This window comes from Thunnus albacares, chromosome 11 (genome assembly GCF_914725855.1).
Source record: "Thunnus albacares chromosome 11, fThuAlb1.1, whole genome shotgun sequence".
Taxonomy (NCBI): domain Eukaryota; kingdom Metazoa; phylum Chordata; class Actinopteri; order Scombriformes; family Scombridae; genus Thunnus; species Thunnus albacares.
Window position 1 is genome coordinate 27648394 of NC_058116.1, and position 18999 is coordinate 27667392.

Sequence of the window (18999 nt, forward strand, 5' to 3'; positions counted from 1 at the left end):
GTTTGGGATATGTTATTTATATGTTATATGTTATATGCATGTTATACTTATGGCATGACTAAACAAGAGTATTTTTGTTTTTATCATTTCTAATAATGTATCATTTTTTGCCTTTTCATGGCATAAATGTGTGTCCACATAAATCTGTGTGCATGTAAATTCATTAACATCTGTCAAAGCATCTGGAGGACACTGGAAGCTCCTCACTGACCTCAGGATCAAACCCGTAAAAACAACACATTTTAATTGCAACATGCAATTGTAGTGCATAAAGTATGCAAAGGGATCATTTTATGATTTGATATTTACAAGATCCCTGTATTATCTTTAATAATTTATTTATTAGTTCCACTTTTCTTTTTTTTACATATTTGGCTGGAAAAGATTAGAACTGTGGATTTAGGAGAGCATTGTTTAATCAAGGAGGGGTAGTGGTAACTTGATGATGAAGTGTTTTCTAATGTCTAAATAAAATTTGATCTATAATGTACCATAAAGACAATACAGTTTGTTATTTACACATTCAATGGATCCAAACCTCTTGTAAAAGATAAATAAGAGTCATGTATCACTGATCAAAATTTGCCATTTGTTCTCTTTTATTACAATCATTGGGGTGAAATGGAGACACACATACAGGAGCTTTGCATAGAGTGGAATTCTGAAAACTGGAGCCGGGTCCTGTCAGAAATGTACTAGGAAAGATGAGAGGTGCAACTGTCTTCATCTGGATGTGAAGCAAGTAATCAATCTTATCAGTCTTCTGCAGCAGAAAAAGCCTCATTATGGAAAATTGACAGAGTGATGTATATCCTAAACGTGAAGCGCTGTTGCCCATGCCACAAATCTGCCTCTCAAGCAAACATGAAGTGATGTTCTGTAAGGATTTGGCAGAAGCCAGAAGTGGGATGTGTTTGTTAGACTGAAACTAAGAGCAGGCCTAATGGTTGACTTTGCAAGCCCCAAACCTTTGGTACATTCGGTGCAAAATATATATTTATACACACAACAGGACAGACATACATATACAGTTATATACAAAGAGACAAACAGGACCACACAAGGTACACCTACATGTGCTCTCACTTTTTCACAAAATCAAAACAGCCCTATTGATTCATCACCAACTCACGAGCAATGAACCATAACCACCGACCTATTACTAAGATAGGCAGACACGCACATGTGAAAGTAACAACACTTTTGAAACATGCTGCCGAGATACTCGCCATAATTACACTGTCATAGAGAAAACAAGCTATTGCATTCACACACATTGTCCATTCCCAGAGCTAAATCTAAGTGACTGAAGCACCTATTTCATACACCTTGTTCCCATGAGCTTAACACTCGAGGTATGACAGTGCCAGGCAAGCATAAGGCCGCATGCCTCAAGTGAGCACCACAACCAACGTGACACAACTTCACCAGCTCCCTCACCCCTTTTCTGAATGGATAACATTATCCTCATGCAAAAAAAGCTAGTAAGGACAGTGTGTTGCACTATTTCAGCATGCAATATCGAGCTATAACACAACGCCATCTAGGGGTTTTTGCCCCAGCACAGCTCACAGAGCCGACCGAGAAGATCCCGCATGCATTATTTGGGCTTGGGGGGGGGGGGGGGGGGGAGAAGGGGGGGCGGGGGCTGGGATATGAAAGTCTGCCTCCACATCTTGCAGTTTTGCATTACATGTGGGGCTCTCTAGCATTATTCCAGCCCCTGTGGTCTAGCTCCAACAGGACTCTGTACAGTAGGTGTAATCGTGCATGCACCCCATAGAAAATGTGTGTATGTGTGTGTGTTGTTGTGTGTGTGTTTTTGTGTGCATGTTAGAAAGTGTGTGAGACAAGAGTGAAAGGGTCCTTTGGGTTTTTGGGCTGTGCACTTAAGAGAGTCAGTTTTTATCACATGCTTTCGAGACAAAAGTATTGTCTGGCATGGACTTGTATGCCAACAGTTCGAAAGTACAATACTCATACAGCCCTAAAGGCCGCTGCTTGTTCCTGACGACACCATCACACCTGGTCAGGCCGTTCAGTAAAGACCAAATCTCTGGCTCTTTTCTCTGCATGGCCATGATAGCACACCTTACCGCCCCCTTGTGTTGATGTTTGTTTTGGTAATTTAAATAAAAAGGTACCCTGTGGAGTCTTTGTCCTCTAGTAGCACGATGGTGCAGTTTTGTTTTTTTGTTTTTTTTTATGAGCAGGTGACCTGACACACATTCTTTCCAATGATTTCACATTATTCCAGTGATCTGCAGGTGGCGGTAATGCACCTGTAAATGCAGCAACGCCTCAAACAAAGGCAGGGAATAAGAAAACTGCAAATATGTAAACAATGCAGGATTTAAACTGCTTTGCAAATGTCTTATTGGGAAGGAAACTGATGTGTAAGACCTGAAGGATTAACACAATGAGTTTTTGTGAGTAACACTGGATGTAAACATAACTTTTGCTTACAAGAAAACTCCACAGGGCACCTTTAAAAACAGAATGAGCAGGATTCGTCGGTCGTGGTTTGTAAACACAATATTCAAAGTTGGCCCCTTCGTCCTGGCTCAACGACACCAGAAGCGCTACGCTGCAGTGCTATGTCGCTATGTTTTCATAGAGTCCCGCCCTCACACCCTACGCGCTGCTATTGGCTGGGGGCTACACACCCACTGCTCAAAGGCTGACGCCTAGAAACGTCCCGAACACAGCAAAATAACAAAATACAGGCAGAGGGCAGGGTCTCTGCACATACAGACACCGCCACACACTTCTAGTGGGTCATATATGATGATTGAGATGGATTACTTTTGTATGAGTCTATACATTGTTGTTTTTTTTTTTTTAGGGAAATCCTACTCATTCTGCCTTTAAGCAGCTAAAGTTTCTTTAATTTGTGAGACACATGGAGATGGTCACATTTTTTACAAGGAAATAAAACAGCTTCCCTTATGAAATTTCACTTTAAGTTCAGGAAAACCCAAGAGGCACTAAAAACAATCCCACCACTGCACCCTGACACTATAGGCTAGTGTCTTTCAGCTAACAAGGCCTAAACCGGCGCCACGCCTGCTCGTTCCTCAAGCAACTGCATCACATTTAATTTCCTTTCCTCGAGCTTTCAGCTTCCTCCTCTTCAGCCTGTGTTGAGAATATCCCTCAGGGGCCGAACAGAGTTGCTTGAGGTTCATACATTCAGTCACTGATTTGGTACATTCATCACTTTCATTGGGTGGGAGGCGATAACATCAGTGAGAAGGACCTGGTGTGTCGTTACTTCTGAGCGGGCGTCATCTGTCTGTGTGAGGAAAGTGCATCTATTGCTCGTGATAAATGTGTGTGGAACAGTTTGAAAGACAGGAACCCTGCGTTTCTATGTCAGTACAGTTAATGTATCTGTATACTGGAGTGAGTGCACCTGTTACACTGTAAGAAAGTGCACCTCTAGCATCAAGGCTAATGCTGTCACACTGTATGCATGTGATACTGGCTGTCCATGTTTTGAGTGTATGCAGAAACTGCATTTCTCTGATGTGTCTTTATCTTTCCTGCCCATCTAGGAGCTCTGATGTCGCAGTTTTGAAGGTAACAGTCCTGACCAGATCCTGCTAACATGATCACAATGGGTCATTGACATTGTCCATAAATACGTCACTGGTGACTCTTTGTCTGGCTTATTCAGGAATCAAAATGGTGAAAAGAAGTGTATTTTCAGTCTTAAAGCAACTGATTCGTGTGGGTTTATCTGTGTTTATGTGTGTGTTTGTGCACACCAGTGTATCCCCCACCATCAGAGAGGCATGGAGGACTAACCAGTATCGTCTAAAATGTCACGTTTTTCCATTCTGATAAAAAATCTCAAGGGGGGAAACACTGGTTTGCACCATCGAAAAAAAAAAACCAAGATGTTACATGTATGTTTATGTGTGTGTTTTGTGCAAAGGTGATGAGTGTGTGTGTGTGTTATAATTTATAACGCTGCAGCCCCAGTGCAGAAAGGACACAGTTTAGAGGTCCAGAGAGGGAGAAGGGAGTGTAGTGGTTTTTGAGCAGCTGTCTCTGAGGTGCAGGTTGGAAGAGGAGGAGGAGGAGGAGGAGGAGGAGGAGGTGGAGGAGGAGGAGGAGGAGGAGGGGAGGTGCTAGAAATCCCGTAACCAAGGCCATTAACTGAAGAGATAAAGCACACATGTGGTTCGATGAATAAAGGTTACCATGAAAACAACTTGTACTGTACAGCTTTTCAAACCATTTCCGATTCTCCGCCTTTCTTCCAGCAGGTGTTCGCTTGATCGAGCTCTGTCAGAAATGTGAGAGAAAGGCAGAGAATCGGAACGAAACCGGCATGCTGAGTGACAAAAAACCAGTCGGGAATAAACAGCAGAATTATCCACGGGTGGGAGGGGGGAAGGGGTTAGTTGCCTTTTGAGGATTTTAGTTTTATATTCCATGTCTTTCCTAAGTGAGAAAAGTGGATTTCCAGATTGTTCTCTCCCCCGAGTTAAATCTGGGTGTCATCTGGGTGAGGTTACTCCAAACCGAACGTGCTCGTTTCCTCTACAGCAGTGACCAGCTTCTCGTAGAGCATGGAGAAGGACGGGTAGGGCGGGAGGTCCAGACGATTAAAGCAAGTGTGAGCCCTGTGGAGAAACACACACACACACACACACACACACACACACACAAATCATGATTATCAAATTGTCTCGATGTCTCATCTGTGAGAGTTCAGTGTTAATATAATAAAAATAACACATGAGAGATTTTATGTTTTCCTTCAATATAAACTTGCATGGCTTTTGTTATACATGATATAATAGCTAATGTCCCATTAAATACAGAAGACAGTAAGAAAACATTTCAATGAAATATGGTGGGACCTTTGAATTAATATGTAGGATCTCCTGAAACATCAAAATTATATTTTCAACAAGTGTCATAAATAAGGTAAATTATTATCTGTTTATTTGTACTGTAAAGATTATTTGCAAAATGTGACTAATATGCTGCCTATTAAAAAAAGCCTCATTCAGGTCTTTAAAGTCCAATAAACATAAACTAGCTGATTTTTATGCAAAATAAAGTCCCTATTTATCATTTGGAAACAATTAAATCCAATTAAACCTTTTACAGTGTTTATATTACTAATGAAACAAATACACGAAATACAAAAAAATCTTATAATTGGGAGATAATTCCAGAAAAGATTGTCATATTTTAAAATATTTAATATCATATAGTTGTTGTTTTTTTGTTGGCCTATAATAAACAGGAAACCTAGATTAAAATGTAGGCAAAATCCAAAACAAACCAGCAAAAAGATAGAATATAAAAACACACAGTGATCCTACCTGGGTAAGGAGGTGATTTTTCCCCACTTCTCCACACAGAATCTGCGGGGTCCATTACTGCCCCGTAGAGAAGCAAAACCCTCGTAGGGAATACTGGAGGTGCCTGTCACAAACTGGAGAGAGAGAGAGAAGGCCACAAAAGTAATGAAGATTACATAACCAGCACCCTAAAATATTGTGATCAGAGCCTTGGAAACCGTCTGACTTATATGAATGGGAACACTTAATTTAGCATTTTACAAGCAGTATGTAAAAATGGTTTATAACACACTATAAAGTAGTTTTACGCAGATATTAAGTGTTTATGTGTTATGTAACTGGATGCTGTGTATAAACAGATAATGAATGGCAATATAGTAAAACACATTTTTAATAATATAAAATATGTCTTCATAGGAGAAGTTATAATCACATGTCCAAACATCCATATATCTGCTATATTACTATATTATACTACATTATAGTGTGTTATGAGCCATTCATTGAATGTTTATATACTGCTCACAAATGCTAACTTACAGTAAAGTGTTGCAAACGGATGTAAATGATTCATTTTAGTTTTGTATGTTTAATCTGAGTTTCAACAAGTTGTGCTGCTGAAACTCAGAATCTCATTTTACAACTTCACAAAAAAAACTGAAAATCAGATAAATGTGGATTAAATAAAGATCAAAGTACCATCTCCCAATCTGAAGCTAAACTAAAAACTCAACCATCATCATACGACTTTTTTTTCACAATGAAGCTCACAATCTGTGATGTGCAGTACGCTCCTACTCTGCAGTGCCTGCAGGGCACCGTGCCGCCACACGGAGGCGGCCTGTGCGCATCATGCGGTCACCCACGTGCCTGCCTTACCTGCAGCAGTCTCAGCCTCTGCTCGTTGTTGAACCTCTCCACAGCTGCCCAGAACCAGCGGATCACTATGTGGTTGTCATGGTAACCTGAGGAAGAGATAGATGATAATGATGATGGCGCATGAGTCAGATGAATAACAAATAAGGCCTCAGTCCCCTGTTCCTCAGGCCGCTCCTCCTCCACCTCCCCGTCCCACTATTCCTCCATGTGATTTTTGAATGGGCTCTGCTGGTTAATGTTTAATGTTCGTCTGAGTCGATTCTATTAAAAGAGCCTCACACTGAGTCATAGCCGACTGTCAGTTTGAGTTCTCTTGCCTCTCTGCTGCTGGCCGCTTTTCAACTGTATTGGCCAGACCCTTAAAAAGCCTTTTAATGTGATCTCTTATAAATGGTTTGGACACTGGCCTTTGCATCCTTTTGCTGTATAACATCGGTTCTAAGAGCAAAAAGGGGAATCATTTATTTTGACTATAACTCCATCCCTAAGTAACACAGTGACAGAATAAATGACTGTTTTGGTCACAGGTTTCATACACTTTCTGTAATAAAACATCTAAAAGCAAAAATCTTATTAGATGGGGGTCAGTTTAGGGGTCACTGCTGATACAATATGCATTACACTAATTAAATAGCAATTGTTATAAAAACTAGGATTACTCTGTATACTCTGTAGATCATGATGAATTGTTCCTGTCTTGTTATGCAACTCTGCAACATCAGCAGACTCATCAGCGAAGGTTAAAGGAAGTTCAGCATTAATATTGTAAAGAGGAAGATGTAGAAATCAAAATTCGTAGGAGACAGGATGCGACGTGTCATCTGGGGGTCAGTTTTGCAAGTTGGCTCCTCAACAGGAGAACTGAAAACGGTCCTGACGTTATCGATGAAGTCTGTACTTGACAGATTGGGAGAAGAAGTGAAACGCCCACCTATACTATATAAAAACTCCTCCAGGAGCCTTTTTCTTTGTAACCTCATGAAATGCTCCTTCTTATACAAGATAATAAATTCTGTTTAATGTTGATACTTCGGCTCCGGTCTCTATTATTTAATGGTCATTATGAAGAAATTCTTTTAACTCCCAAAAGTTTAAACTGAATTATTTCTCAAATTTAAGAATCACTATTTACTGTAAAACATGCAGTTAAAACAGCAATAATTACAGGCGGTGATACATTGTCTGATTTTAAGATTATTTAGTAGTAAAGTAGTGAGGGTTTGTTTATGGTCGTGTTGTGTGTCCAGGTCTGAAAGTGTTTATAGTTGTTCCAAACGGCTACACTCAAAGACGGAGTGAAAAGCTGTTAATCACAGGGAGGCGGGGATGTAATATTGTTTAAATGCTGGGAAAACGTCACAGATGTTCACATGAAAAGTGACAGAAATAGTTTTCTCAAGAGTGAAAAAAGAGAGCTGGAGAGAGAAGTGAAAACCCTGGCTCCATCCTCACCTCCTCACAGCTGGCCGATCACACTGATTGTCGGTTTCGGGAAGTTACAGAACATCAGAAAAGGGGGGATAGAGAGGGAGGGTGTTTCCTCGGTGTATGAAATCAGTGGAGTGCCTCTGTGTCTGTCTCTATACTGTCAGCTGTTTAATGAAAAACTATCTTAAAAAAAATGAAAACTAGTTATGTTCTATTTATACAGACACAAAGTCAGTAACAGATGAAATGAATCATTTAAGATTAATTTTGTGTCACATGTCAGAAATTTACTGTATTCACAACTGAATGGACGTTGACTGGCTGTCTTCATGGAGCCGGAAAGCAACACAATAACATCCAGTGGACATCAAGGGTTACACTCATTACGTTTAAAGTGGCTATAATCAATATTTTTTATAACAATGTATCAAATGATAGTGTTTAATATGATGTGCATGGCTCATAGTGATGAACCTACAGAGAATTATCAGTGACTCTGCAGCTCCTCTCGGCTTTACGGAGCTTTATAGTGAGTTTCAGCTCATTGTTTATCTATCCGGCTGCAACTTTACTGTTTTGGTTCACTCTCAGCGCTCTCATAGCGTCGTTTACGGCCGCAGCAGGCAGCTGTTTTCAGAGAAAAAGCTCTAAAAAGCTGCTGTACACTACCAAACAGCAAACAGACACAGTTAGTTGAGGATTTAGCAGCTAAAAGAGAAAAAACAGAGCTAAAAGAAAGTGACTATTGGACTTCACCAGGTGGACAGAATCATGACTCCAAATGCATGATGATGTTGTTCAATAACTGTGGAAGTTCAACATTATCAACTTAAAAGGTGATGACATGTCAGTGTTGTATTGACAACTTGTTTCCCGCTGCTCCAAAGTGGCAAAAAAAAAATCAGTTAATGCAGGTTGAAGTATCTGGTGTTGCTGTCAATGTGCCACCAACACTTTAATCTAGGTTTCTTCTCTGTTGCCTCATCGCTTCCCTCCAGCTTTACATACCTCCTCTGTACTCCGTGTTGTTCCTCCAGTCTGCCAGGTCGATCTCTGCAGTGCCAGCAATCACCAGCTCCAGCTCCCTGGCATCAAACACTGACACCAGGCGCACATCCACCACCTAACACACACACACACACACACACACACACACACGCAAATGGATGAACACATGGATAAACATATGGCACGGCTTCTTCATTTATCACAGTCCTCCCACGTACATCAGATTGTTTGAGGAGCATCGAGAGAAGACAGTTACAGCAGATTCTTATTGTGGAGATAAACAGCGGCACAGATGGCGGGATAAACATCATGGTGGGAGAAGTTTCACTCAGTTTGTTTACAGTTTGCAAACTGAAGTCAGTAAACTCATATGGACGAATATTATGTTCTAATGTAGCCCACAAAACCTGGTAACCTGCCAGATTAAGGATTTTAGCGGAGGTGTTGTTTGTACTTGTTATGACAACACAAGCAGATTATGACATTGGTATAGTTTTACATATAAAGCCGTTCTGGGCAAACATCCATCATATCTTTATTAACTTATTTCACGCCTTCAAATCATTATCTCAGATCACAAGACATGAATCTGCCCTAAATCTGTCCCTGATGTACAGACAGAGATGTGAAAGAAAGACGTTTTACTAACTTTCTAAATATATTTGTCAGAATTTGTAATAGTATGTGCATATATATATATATATATATATACACAGTGCATGTATATGCTCATGTTTGTTTATTATTATTATTTTGTTCTATTTCTTTATTTTTCTTATCTTTTTCTAATCTTGTCACAGTCTCAACCTTGTTCAGAGTAGGAACTTTTTTTTTCTAAATATATGTGTCAGAATACCTCATATGTCCTTGTATGTGTTTGCTTTCTTTGCCATTATTTATTTATTGAGTTCCATTTATTTATTTTTCTAATCTTATATAACTACAGGCAAATGAAATAATCTCATGTCTGCCCACCCTGCAGCCAGAAGAAAAAACAACCAATAAAAATTTGGGAACAAAATGAAAAAATTAAACTGATTTCTGTGAATTTAAGGCTCCTCTAAATTCTGTGGTGAACGACTCCTTTATCGTCTCTTTTAGCTTATTTTAGTCTTCTTGGTATCATTTGTTTTTGTCATTTTCTCTGCTCGTAGCTTATTTTGTTTAACATTGTCACCTGGTTCCAGTATTGTTTTATTTATGTGGGACTTACCTGGTTAAATAAACGTTAAATAAACAAAAATAAATAAAAGTTAGCGGAGATCAACAATATTCTTACAGTCTCTTGTGTGAAGTTTGGTGTCACAAAGGTTTAGTTGTCATTATTCAGAGTTTGAACAGACACTCCAGGTTTTTTCTTAAACATCACCATTTTTTTTTCTTCATATATTTTATAAACTCTAAAAATTCTTCAAACAAAAAGACTATATGCACAATTAATTATTATAACTACATTTCTGAACACATTTAGAACTTAATCTGCTTTTACTTTATTTTAATGTATTATTTTATTGTATTTCTTCTTCTACTTATTGTCCTTGTTCTTGTCCTTTCTATTTATCTTTCACAAGATTTGATGATTATTTGTAATTTCCAATGTTTAACTTTTGGATTTGATTGTGTTGAAATGGAATTTGTTTTTAAAACATCTGATCCAACAGAATCTAAACATGCTGTTAGTTATGTAAGTATGTTCTGTACCTTCATTAGAATAATAACACACACACCCTCCGACTGACATCTGGCGTCTGACGTTTGCAGTGGTGGATGACGATGCGTTCAGTGTCACAATACATTTCAAATACAAAGACTAAAAATAGCTTTGATCAAAGCTAAAAGAGCAAATGACAAAAGCCGTATTAACTCTTCACCAGACGTCTGATCTTTGTGCTTATAACCATAGAAATGTAAAGGTGAAGTTAAACTGATGCAATATAATATAAAATATTATAAAAAAACACTCAAAAATAGAAACTTCTCAGCACCTGATGTAATGATGTGATGTGGTGGCATCACTGGTGCTGATCAACAATCCTGTCAGACAGAAAATCTGACTTTTTTCACAATTAACATCACTAATAACATCTTTTAAACACTGATATCATGTGCTGTACCTCATAAAAGCCTCGGACCAGGCTCTCCGTCTGCTGTGCCACTCCTCTCTCTATACGCCACTTGACCATACGCTCGATGTACTCCTTCTTGTTCTTCTCTGACACGGGGATACCAGCCCCGCCTGGCTTCAGCTCTCTCTCTGTGATCTGCAGAATCACACGCAGACATGCAAACTCACATTTTAACCACCAGATTTATCTTTTACAAAGTGACTATTTTTTAATTCTGTGACCTTGCGTACCTGTCCGAAGACCTCCTCGTTGACAGTGAAGGTGAGGTCCAGCATGTCTTCGATGTCGTTGTCCTTCATCCACTGCAGGCTCTGGTGGAACTCCTCATCGAGGAACTCCAGGTCGCTCAGGTCACACGGGCTGCGTGATCGCAGGAAGAGGTTACAAAGAGGTCACAGAGGGGTCAACAAGGTATCGATGGGTTGCCCTTCTCATAAACTATGTTTGATTGTAAGAAGGGAGGTTAAAGGTTAATTAACTGACGTATAACAGCATCAGACAGCTCTGCCATAAATGCAAGTAAAATATAACACACAGCACAATGCAAGACGAGGAAATATGTTTACTTAAATTTATTACATAGCAGGACAAACCCCCTGAGATGTACCGTTGTCTTATTACTTCTTTTCTTTCATGTTTATGTTTATTTACACTTATACACATAAACATGTCTGGCTTATAAAAACATTATCTTATTATTATTGGAACTACCACCATCATTGTTGTTACTATTATTAATATAACACTTATTATTACTATATATTAGCTTTTATTTCCCTTATGCTGTCTGCTCTGTTTTTAGTATTTTGCTTATTTTGAGTATATAGTTTTCTCAGTCCTCGTATATTGCATCATTGTCTACTTTTGTCTTTAAGTCTTTAAGGTTCTGTAGTTTTGCACCAATAAAAAATAAATAAAGGTAGAAGACAAAACACACTTACAGGATACAATTTTTAATACTAAATGCATTTTATTAAAGGTAATAATCTTAATATCTTGTTCTTAACTTTGACCTGCAGTATAATATCCCCATTATTCCCCTAAATGTCTCTTTAACCCTTTCAATTCCAGGCTGCTTTTTCCAGTTCTCACTGCCTTTATATTTAACCTTCTGACACTACATGGATGGCATGTATTAGTATTTCTAGTATGTTGGTGGAGCTTTACAAGTACTGTAGAGAAAAAAAAAAGTCTTACACAACTTGAAATTATTCAGATTTTTTTTGCCACAGTACATAAAGATGTATATGAATAAACAGAGGAGAGCGTCACTGCATTCTGGGCTTCGATAATATCAATGAATGTACTGATAAAGATCATTTGTCAGGAAGTCGACACTCCTTGTATTTTTCTTTTCTATGTGGCATGAATGTATTTTGATATTTTTCCCACCACATTTCCTGTCATGCATTGAGTGATGTGAACAGGAAGTTTAATGTTGTCTTGAAGACAGTGAGTTAGCTGTTTGTAGATGTTTTTGAAAATCTTATATTTCTTTACATTTTGGTGAATTTGTATCATGAAAGATATGGATGGATTATTTTCATCATCAATTAATCTCCCAATTATTTTCTCCATGAATCATTTGTCCATAAAATGTCAGAAAACAGTGAAAAATGCACATTATAATGTCTCAGAGCCCAATGTGACGTCTTCAAATGTCTTGTTTTGTCTGATCAACAGTCCAAAACCCAAAGATATGCAGTTTACTATCCTGTATGACACATAAAAGTGTCAAATCATCACATTTGAGAGGCTGAAACCAGCAAATGTTTGGAATTTTTCCTTAAAAAAATGACTAAAATTATTATTTGAATATCAAAATAGTTGCTGTTTAATTTTCTGTCAATCAACTAATTGATTAATTGACTAATGGTTGCAGCTCCACACCGCATGTCTTGTGCATCATCATTTTATATTCAGCATGATATATACACATGATTTTTTATTAGTCTTTAAGATAAAGTTCTCTGTGTTTGATAAATGGTTGTTTGAATGAGCCAAGAAAGAATCCTTGTCAAAGAGGTTCAGAACCTTTTAAGCTGCATAAACATCTGTCCTCAGCGCAGACATTTGGCAGGGTTTTAAGTTGTTTGGACAAAGCTATTAATAAGGGTGCTGCTCCTGATATGAAACCAAGCCAGCTGCTGGCTGAGAGGATGTAACTGAAACACTCATATTCACAGCAAGGTCTCATAGAGTTAGTGAGGGGGATCTGATGTTAAGTGCTGGTGCCCTGCAGGCTGACTTGAGATGAGAAACAGCAGGTGGAGGGACTCACATGCGAAGAAGCCCCTTATAGAAGGGTCGGGTAAAGAAGGCATCCAGCAGGTACTGATGAACTAGAGCCAGCCCCAGGATACGCCCACTGAAGCGAAACCTAGACACAACACAGAAAAATGCAGGTGAATACAGTCATCTGAGTCACAAGTGGATTGAATAGTACAGTACCTTCAAATAATTACTCAGTGTCGGATGTAACCTGCTTTGAGGACCAGATGGAGGAGGTTCACTCTTACAGATGTTTAAAGAGGACATATCATGCACATTTCCAGGTCTATATTTATATTCTAGGGCTCTACTGGAATATCTTTGCATGAGTCATCAGTTCGAAAAACTCCTTATTTATCTTATACTGGCCTATATGCAGCCCCTAAATTCAGCCTCTGTCTAAAACAGGCCGTTTTAGCTCCTGTCTCTTTAAGGCCCGCCTCCTGATGAGACCACTCTGTTCTGATTGGTCAGCTTCAAGAAGCTTCCTGACTACGTAAACAAACAACGGTAGTAGGATGTCACTTCTTTTACTCGTTTTTAACTCAAAATGTCAACTTCTCAAATACATCTGTATATGTTTAAGCTTGAATCTGATTCAAAATATGCGAGTGGATAATGTGAACAACCCGTTGAACAAAGACTACAGAATGGCCGGCCGTTTGTGGCCATGTGCCAACAATTTGACATCAGTTTGATAGGGAAATAGAGGTAATTTTGCAAATGGAATTCAGAGCAGGCTGAAGCCCTGGCTTTTGACTTGAAGGTGGCATTTTTACAGACGTTCAGCTCAAGTTTTGGAACTTTGACTCTGTCAAACATAGACATCTGACATTGTAGCAGTGTATAAACAACAGAAATTCACAAAAAACCTGGTATGTCCCCTTGAAAGTAACAGCATAAGATAGCAAATTGATTTTGAAACTTTTCCCTGCAGATGCATAAACATTGTGTAAGTCAACCGGCTTGTGTGTACTTGTTTCATGAGGTATTTAACGGGCTTAGGTTCACTTTCCAAACTGAAGATGCACCAGATGGTGATGAAAAGAAATACAAAATACCAGGATTTACTGTGAGAGCAATGCACTGAGTCAGAACAGTGTTTAAACTTCAGTCTGTTGTTGTACAGAGACAAACAGAACCAGCCGGGAAGATGAGGAGCTGTGTAGCTTCGTAAATTATCTATTGCCATCACGCCAGCTTCAAACTGCAACGATTCTTCTCCATCCTACTGTGGCTTTCTTGAGAATATCTTGTAAACAATGGACCTCATGCAAGCAGTTCACCGTTTGTACCAACAGATTCATTCTCAAGTGGCCTGAACGAGTGATTTAAGAGAATTTGTGGCATTAAACTATTTTCTTGGACTCAGAATTTTCTCTTTGGTACAAACAAAGTTTACATGAGGTCCAAACATATCACACAAGTGTCTGTGGTCCTTCACAAGGGGAACAACACTTGTTTTACGTAAGAATCATGAATGAATTTTGAGTTTGAGTCTGAAATTAACTAACTTTATTCTAAATTAAGTTAATAGTTGACAGTTTACTGTATTAATAATCTAATCATTGAAGCTCTAGAGCCATACCATGTGTATAAGGAGTCAATCGGGGCCCAACAACAAACGTTTGCCCTGCGGCCCCATAGTAGGTTAATCCAGCCACGTCTCTACAAGAACACAAGTGCTGCCTGATGTTCTTCAATTTGATAATTACCTCTAGTTTTGTCCAACATAACAAACAAACTAAATGCGAGCTTTAGTTTATGCTGCTAAATCTGTTGCTCTCCTCATTCAGCCCATGATATTATCATTTTTCTGTCTAGTTGTCTCCCCATCCGTTCATTGGCCTGATCGTCCATCCACCCATCCATCCATCCATCCATCCACCCATCCATCCATCTACTCAATCACTGTCACTGAGGCAGAATTGACGGGTGAGCCACAGATTGCTGATCCAAATTTCCACACAGCATCCCGCAAATTACTTCTATTTCGGGATCAGTCACACTCAGCAGTCAGAGCAAACAAAATAAACACTTTACAGTCAGCACAGCAGCAGGTGTCTCAGCTTCAACAAACACACATATAAACAGACAGATATAAGACAGATCGATTGATAGATAGATCAATAGAAACCTCACCATTCATGGTGGTTGTCTACAAAAGCAGACATGGGGCTAATCTGGACAGTGTACGTGTCGTTGGCTGAATATTCAAATAGGCCGTAGTACGGGTTGAACAGTTCTCTGGACACCAGGAAGAAAAACTCTCTGGAGGGCCCACTGTAGTCCAGCCTGTAATACAGATTATACACATATATGTATTTTACCTCAATCAGTGAATATTCTCCTGTTCTTCCTTTACTCAAAATAGCAATGTCTGGTGTAGACAACAATCTAAGAATAATCTGGAGAACTGGTGGTTACTTGAGCAGAGATACACCCCCGCAATCATCGTCCTTTGTGCATTTGCAACAAGAAAAGATGACAGAAGATGATAAAATTAACTGATAACAAAGGATATATTTCCCACCATCTACAAAACCAAATTTGCAGAAACAATGTACAAGCTAATAGAAGCTGTCAATCATCTGTGTAATGTTTGTTTACAGTAACTCTACCTAATGATGTTAAAATATTCTGTGTGGTTCTCTTCCCACCCACTTGCTCCAGCTTTTCATTCATCAGAAGACTGTGGATTTACCAAGATGTAATCAGATATGTGTGTAATTGAACATTTTTGAAGCTTAAGATAAGAATGAATACTTGGCAAAGTTCCCTCGGATCAATTACAGTTAGAAAATGCACACATTTCACACTCGCACTGTCTAAAAGAATGATAATGAAATGCACTGGGAATGAATTGTGTCGTTCTCACCCGTCCTCCCCTACAAAGCTGACGTAGAGTTTACTCCGCTGTAGGTCTTTTCGAGAGTAACACATGATCTGGTTAAAGGCGTCCTCCAGAAGGTGGTCCCTGCGTATGATGAGCCTGGAAGCACACACACACAGTCCAGTATTAGTATTAGACCTGATATTTCCTGCTGAGGAATGATGTTAATGTTCATATTTTACTCATTATCTACTTGCACAGTGTTAATACTCAACTTGAGCTGAGGACAAACCTGAAGACCAGCTGAACTCTACAAAGACTGGACAGATCACACGTAAAAAGATTGTTTCCACCAACTGGCACCAATTCTTTAGTCTTTCACAATCAGGAAAGAATAAACACACTGAACCACTGATCTGTAACCACTTGAGTTCTGGAAAGAACGCCAGAACAGAATTATCGTGTTTTCTTGTAACAAAAAACATGGACGGCAACCTGCTTAAAGGTTTATATGCAGTGCAATTAGAGCTGAAAAGGCAAAAAAAGAAAGTGAGTGAAGTTTTGTAAAATGAAGCTAACTTCAGGTTGTTGTCGGCTGTGTAGCTCTTTGATTTCATGTTGTAGAAACGTTCATTCTCTTTACAGCTCAATCAACTTTTCCTCCGTTTTAGTTATCAAACTGCAAACCTTCTACTTGCCATTTTTTTTCCCGTCTTTCATCTATTTAATGTTACGTCTCACTGGAGCGACGCACAAGTGACGTCAAACATGTTTTAAAAATCTTTATGAGAGCGACTTGCAGCAACTGGATCTGAAGACTTAAGATTACAATCTTTACATATCACAGATTAAATGAGTTTATCTGCCGACTGTCAGCAGCGACTCACTCAGACTGACACCGACCCGCTCCGACTCAGTCCCATCAGTCATCACGCTGAAAATCATACTCATAATCCGCTCAACATTCGTCATGTGTGACCTCGGCTTTAGAAGAATATTTGTTTGCATTTATAATGAATTTATAATAACCCAAAGAGCAACATTTTGGTCTTTTATCATGCATTGTAAAATCTTGAACTCACGACCTCGGACATGGGAGGCTGGCCCGCTAGCAAGGAGACCAAAACCCACGGTGACTAGCATCTGTCGCCAGCACGTCTCTTGAGGTGTTGGGGAGTGACGTTTACTCACCACACAGCACTGTACCCTCTGGCTACCGTTACGCTAGCACCTGTAGGGGTTTTTTCGGATGTGCGTACCCCAAACAAATCCCATGAAAATACCAAAATCAGCACTGTGTTGGTTCATCTTTCAATACTTTCTAACTTCACTACCCTGTCTGTGCCACTCAGCCCCAATTCCTGAAGACGTTACTCTTTCAAAAAGGTCACAAATACATATATATGTACTGTTTATTGTTTCACTTTTTAAAAAAAGTCTAAATAATCTCCTACTACAGCCAGCCACTGTTGTTTTTAGCAAATGTTACTCAAACAGGAGTAAATAGTGCATTAGATTACTACACATTTGGTGCTCTAGAGAGTATTTCTGTGTGTGGGACTGAATCACAATGAATAGTTTTTGGACAACAATGGAGCTTTACGGCACAGAGGAATAAGATATATCAGACTTTGATGAAGTGGCCATAAGTTGTATCACTACTACAGATCAGCACTAAATAAGACAGTTCTTACATACACAAATATTGCAGATTCTTACTTTAAATTGTAGGATTTAAACCTACTTGACTTTCCCGGGTCCCTGGCCATAACCCTTGGTCTCAAGCTTTCTATAGAAGTTCCTCAGTTTAGCCTCAAAATCTCGCTTGTAGGGAGCAGGAGCGCGGGCGTTAGCTCGCTGGGTGCCTGAGATTTACATGACAGAGAAAAGGAAACAGACAGAGAGAGAGAGAAAGACACAGGAAAGAAAGAGAAAGGGGGCAAAAATGAACAGACGATGAACAGAAGGCACAACAGAGAGGTAAACACACAAAGAAAAGGGGGACAGAGGAGATTGAGATAAAATGAAATTTTAATGATCTCAAGGGGAAACCGGGTAAAGCCTGAATGGGTGTGGAATCAGAGAAACAGAAGTGTTGTATGCAGGTTAATCCTGGATTGTTGTTTTGCATCACACAGTTTCATAAATTTGTGAGAAAAATAGACAGAAACACATCTATTTATCTGCCTGTGTTTCGGGTTGAGGTGGGGAAGTGTTGACATGAACTGATGTTATAAATGAAGGTGTTATGAAATTGCTTATTTTAGATATAGCGAGCCAAACCTCTTGATGGAAGACATACTGTGCAATGTAATTAAAGGGTGAAAATTTAATAAAGGCGAGAAAAAGGTGTATCACGCCAGTAAAGCTGTTGCAGTGGAGGAGATGTACACAGAGAGAGAGAGAGACAGAGCGACAGATAAAGACTTACCAGGGGAGCTCTGAGGAGAGGAGAGGCAATAACTTGGGTGGAGTAACGGTGGCACATATGACATCACCTCTTCCTCAAATAAGCTGAGGAGAGGAAACACAATCAGAATACAATCAGAAAGGAAAAGACATCTAACACTAGAGAAATTATACGCCTTAGAGCAGCGTAGCATTAGCATAGGTGAAGAAGAGTAAGGATTAGATCTGTATTACTGATAGCTGTGGAGCTGTAACTGATTTCTAAAGAATATCTTTACTACATTTACAGTTACTGCACTGGATTAAAAATGGATTTTGCTGGTTGTAAAAACAAAGCAACGCTGTCTGAAAAGGTTTGTTAAGAGAGGGCATCTGGTGAAGATGTTAAAGCCGCCAAGAACATTGCATCGCATGACTCAGCAGGTAATCATGACTGTAAAAGATAAAGATTTCCAAACCGGAGAGTCGGGAGTCGAAGGAGGGACGCAGAGGGAGAGACGTGAGCAGCAATTTGACTTAAAACTCGTACTCCTTCTTTGAGTCATAACTCAAAGAACACACAGATATGATACGCATATTTTTTAGATTCAGTGCGACTTCCCACTCAAGTTAAAAATGTCTTTTTCTCTTTTGTTCCTTCATTTGGATGTTTGAGCTTCGAAAGTTCCTCTGCCTTTACCTTAAATCTGAGTTTAAGGCTTTTACCTACAGACTTTTCAGT

The 18999-nt window shown here is 39.3% G+C and overlaps 1 protein-coding gene across 4 annotated transcripts in view; it reads right to left on the bottom strand.

The window, feature by feature from the left end:
- Positions 1 to 577: 577 nt before the first annotated feature.
- The window catches only part of hecw2a (HECT, C2 and WW domain containing E3 ubiquitin protein ligase 2a), a 55389-nt gene continuing 36967 nt past the window's right edge, over positions 578 to 18999 (bottom strand). For all 4 annotated transcript variants that reach the window (XM_044366163.1, XM_044366161.1, XM_044366162.1 and 1 more), the window contains 11 exons: positions 18301 to 18383; positions 17614 to 17734; positions 15915 to 16028; positions 15179 to 15331; positions 13047 to 13145; positions 10996 to 11125; positions 10754 to 10900; positions 8640 to 8754; positions 6204 to 6289; positions 5346 to 5458; positions 578 to 4634 (listed from right to left, as the gene is read on the bottom strand). In XM_044366163.1, coding sequence (XP_044222098.1) covers positions 4523 to 4634; positions 5346 to 5458; positions 6204 to 6289; positions 8640 to 8754; positions 10754 to 10900; positions 10996 to 11125; positions 13047 to 13145; positions 15179 to 15331; positions 15915 to 16028; positions 17614 to 17734; positions 18301 to 18383 — 1273 coding nt within the window. In that variant the 3' untranslated portion in view covers positions 578 to 4522. The remainder of the gene's footprint in view (positions 4635 to 5345; positions 5459 to 6203; positions 6290 to 8639; positions 8755 to 10753; positions 10901 to 10995; positions 11126 to 13046; positions 13146 to 15178; positions 15332 to 15914; positions 16029 to 17613; positions 17735 to 18300; positions 18384 to 18999) is intronic.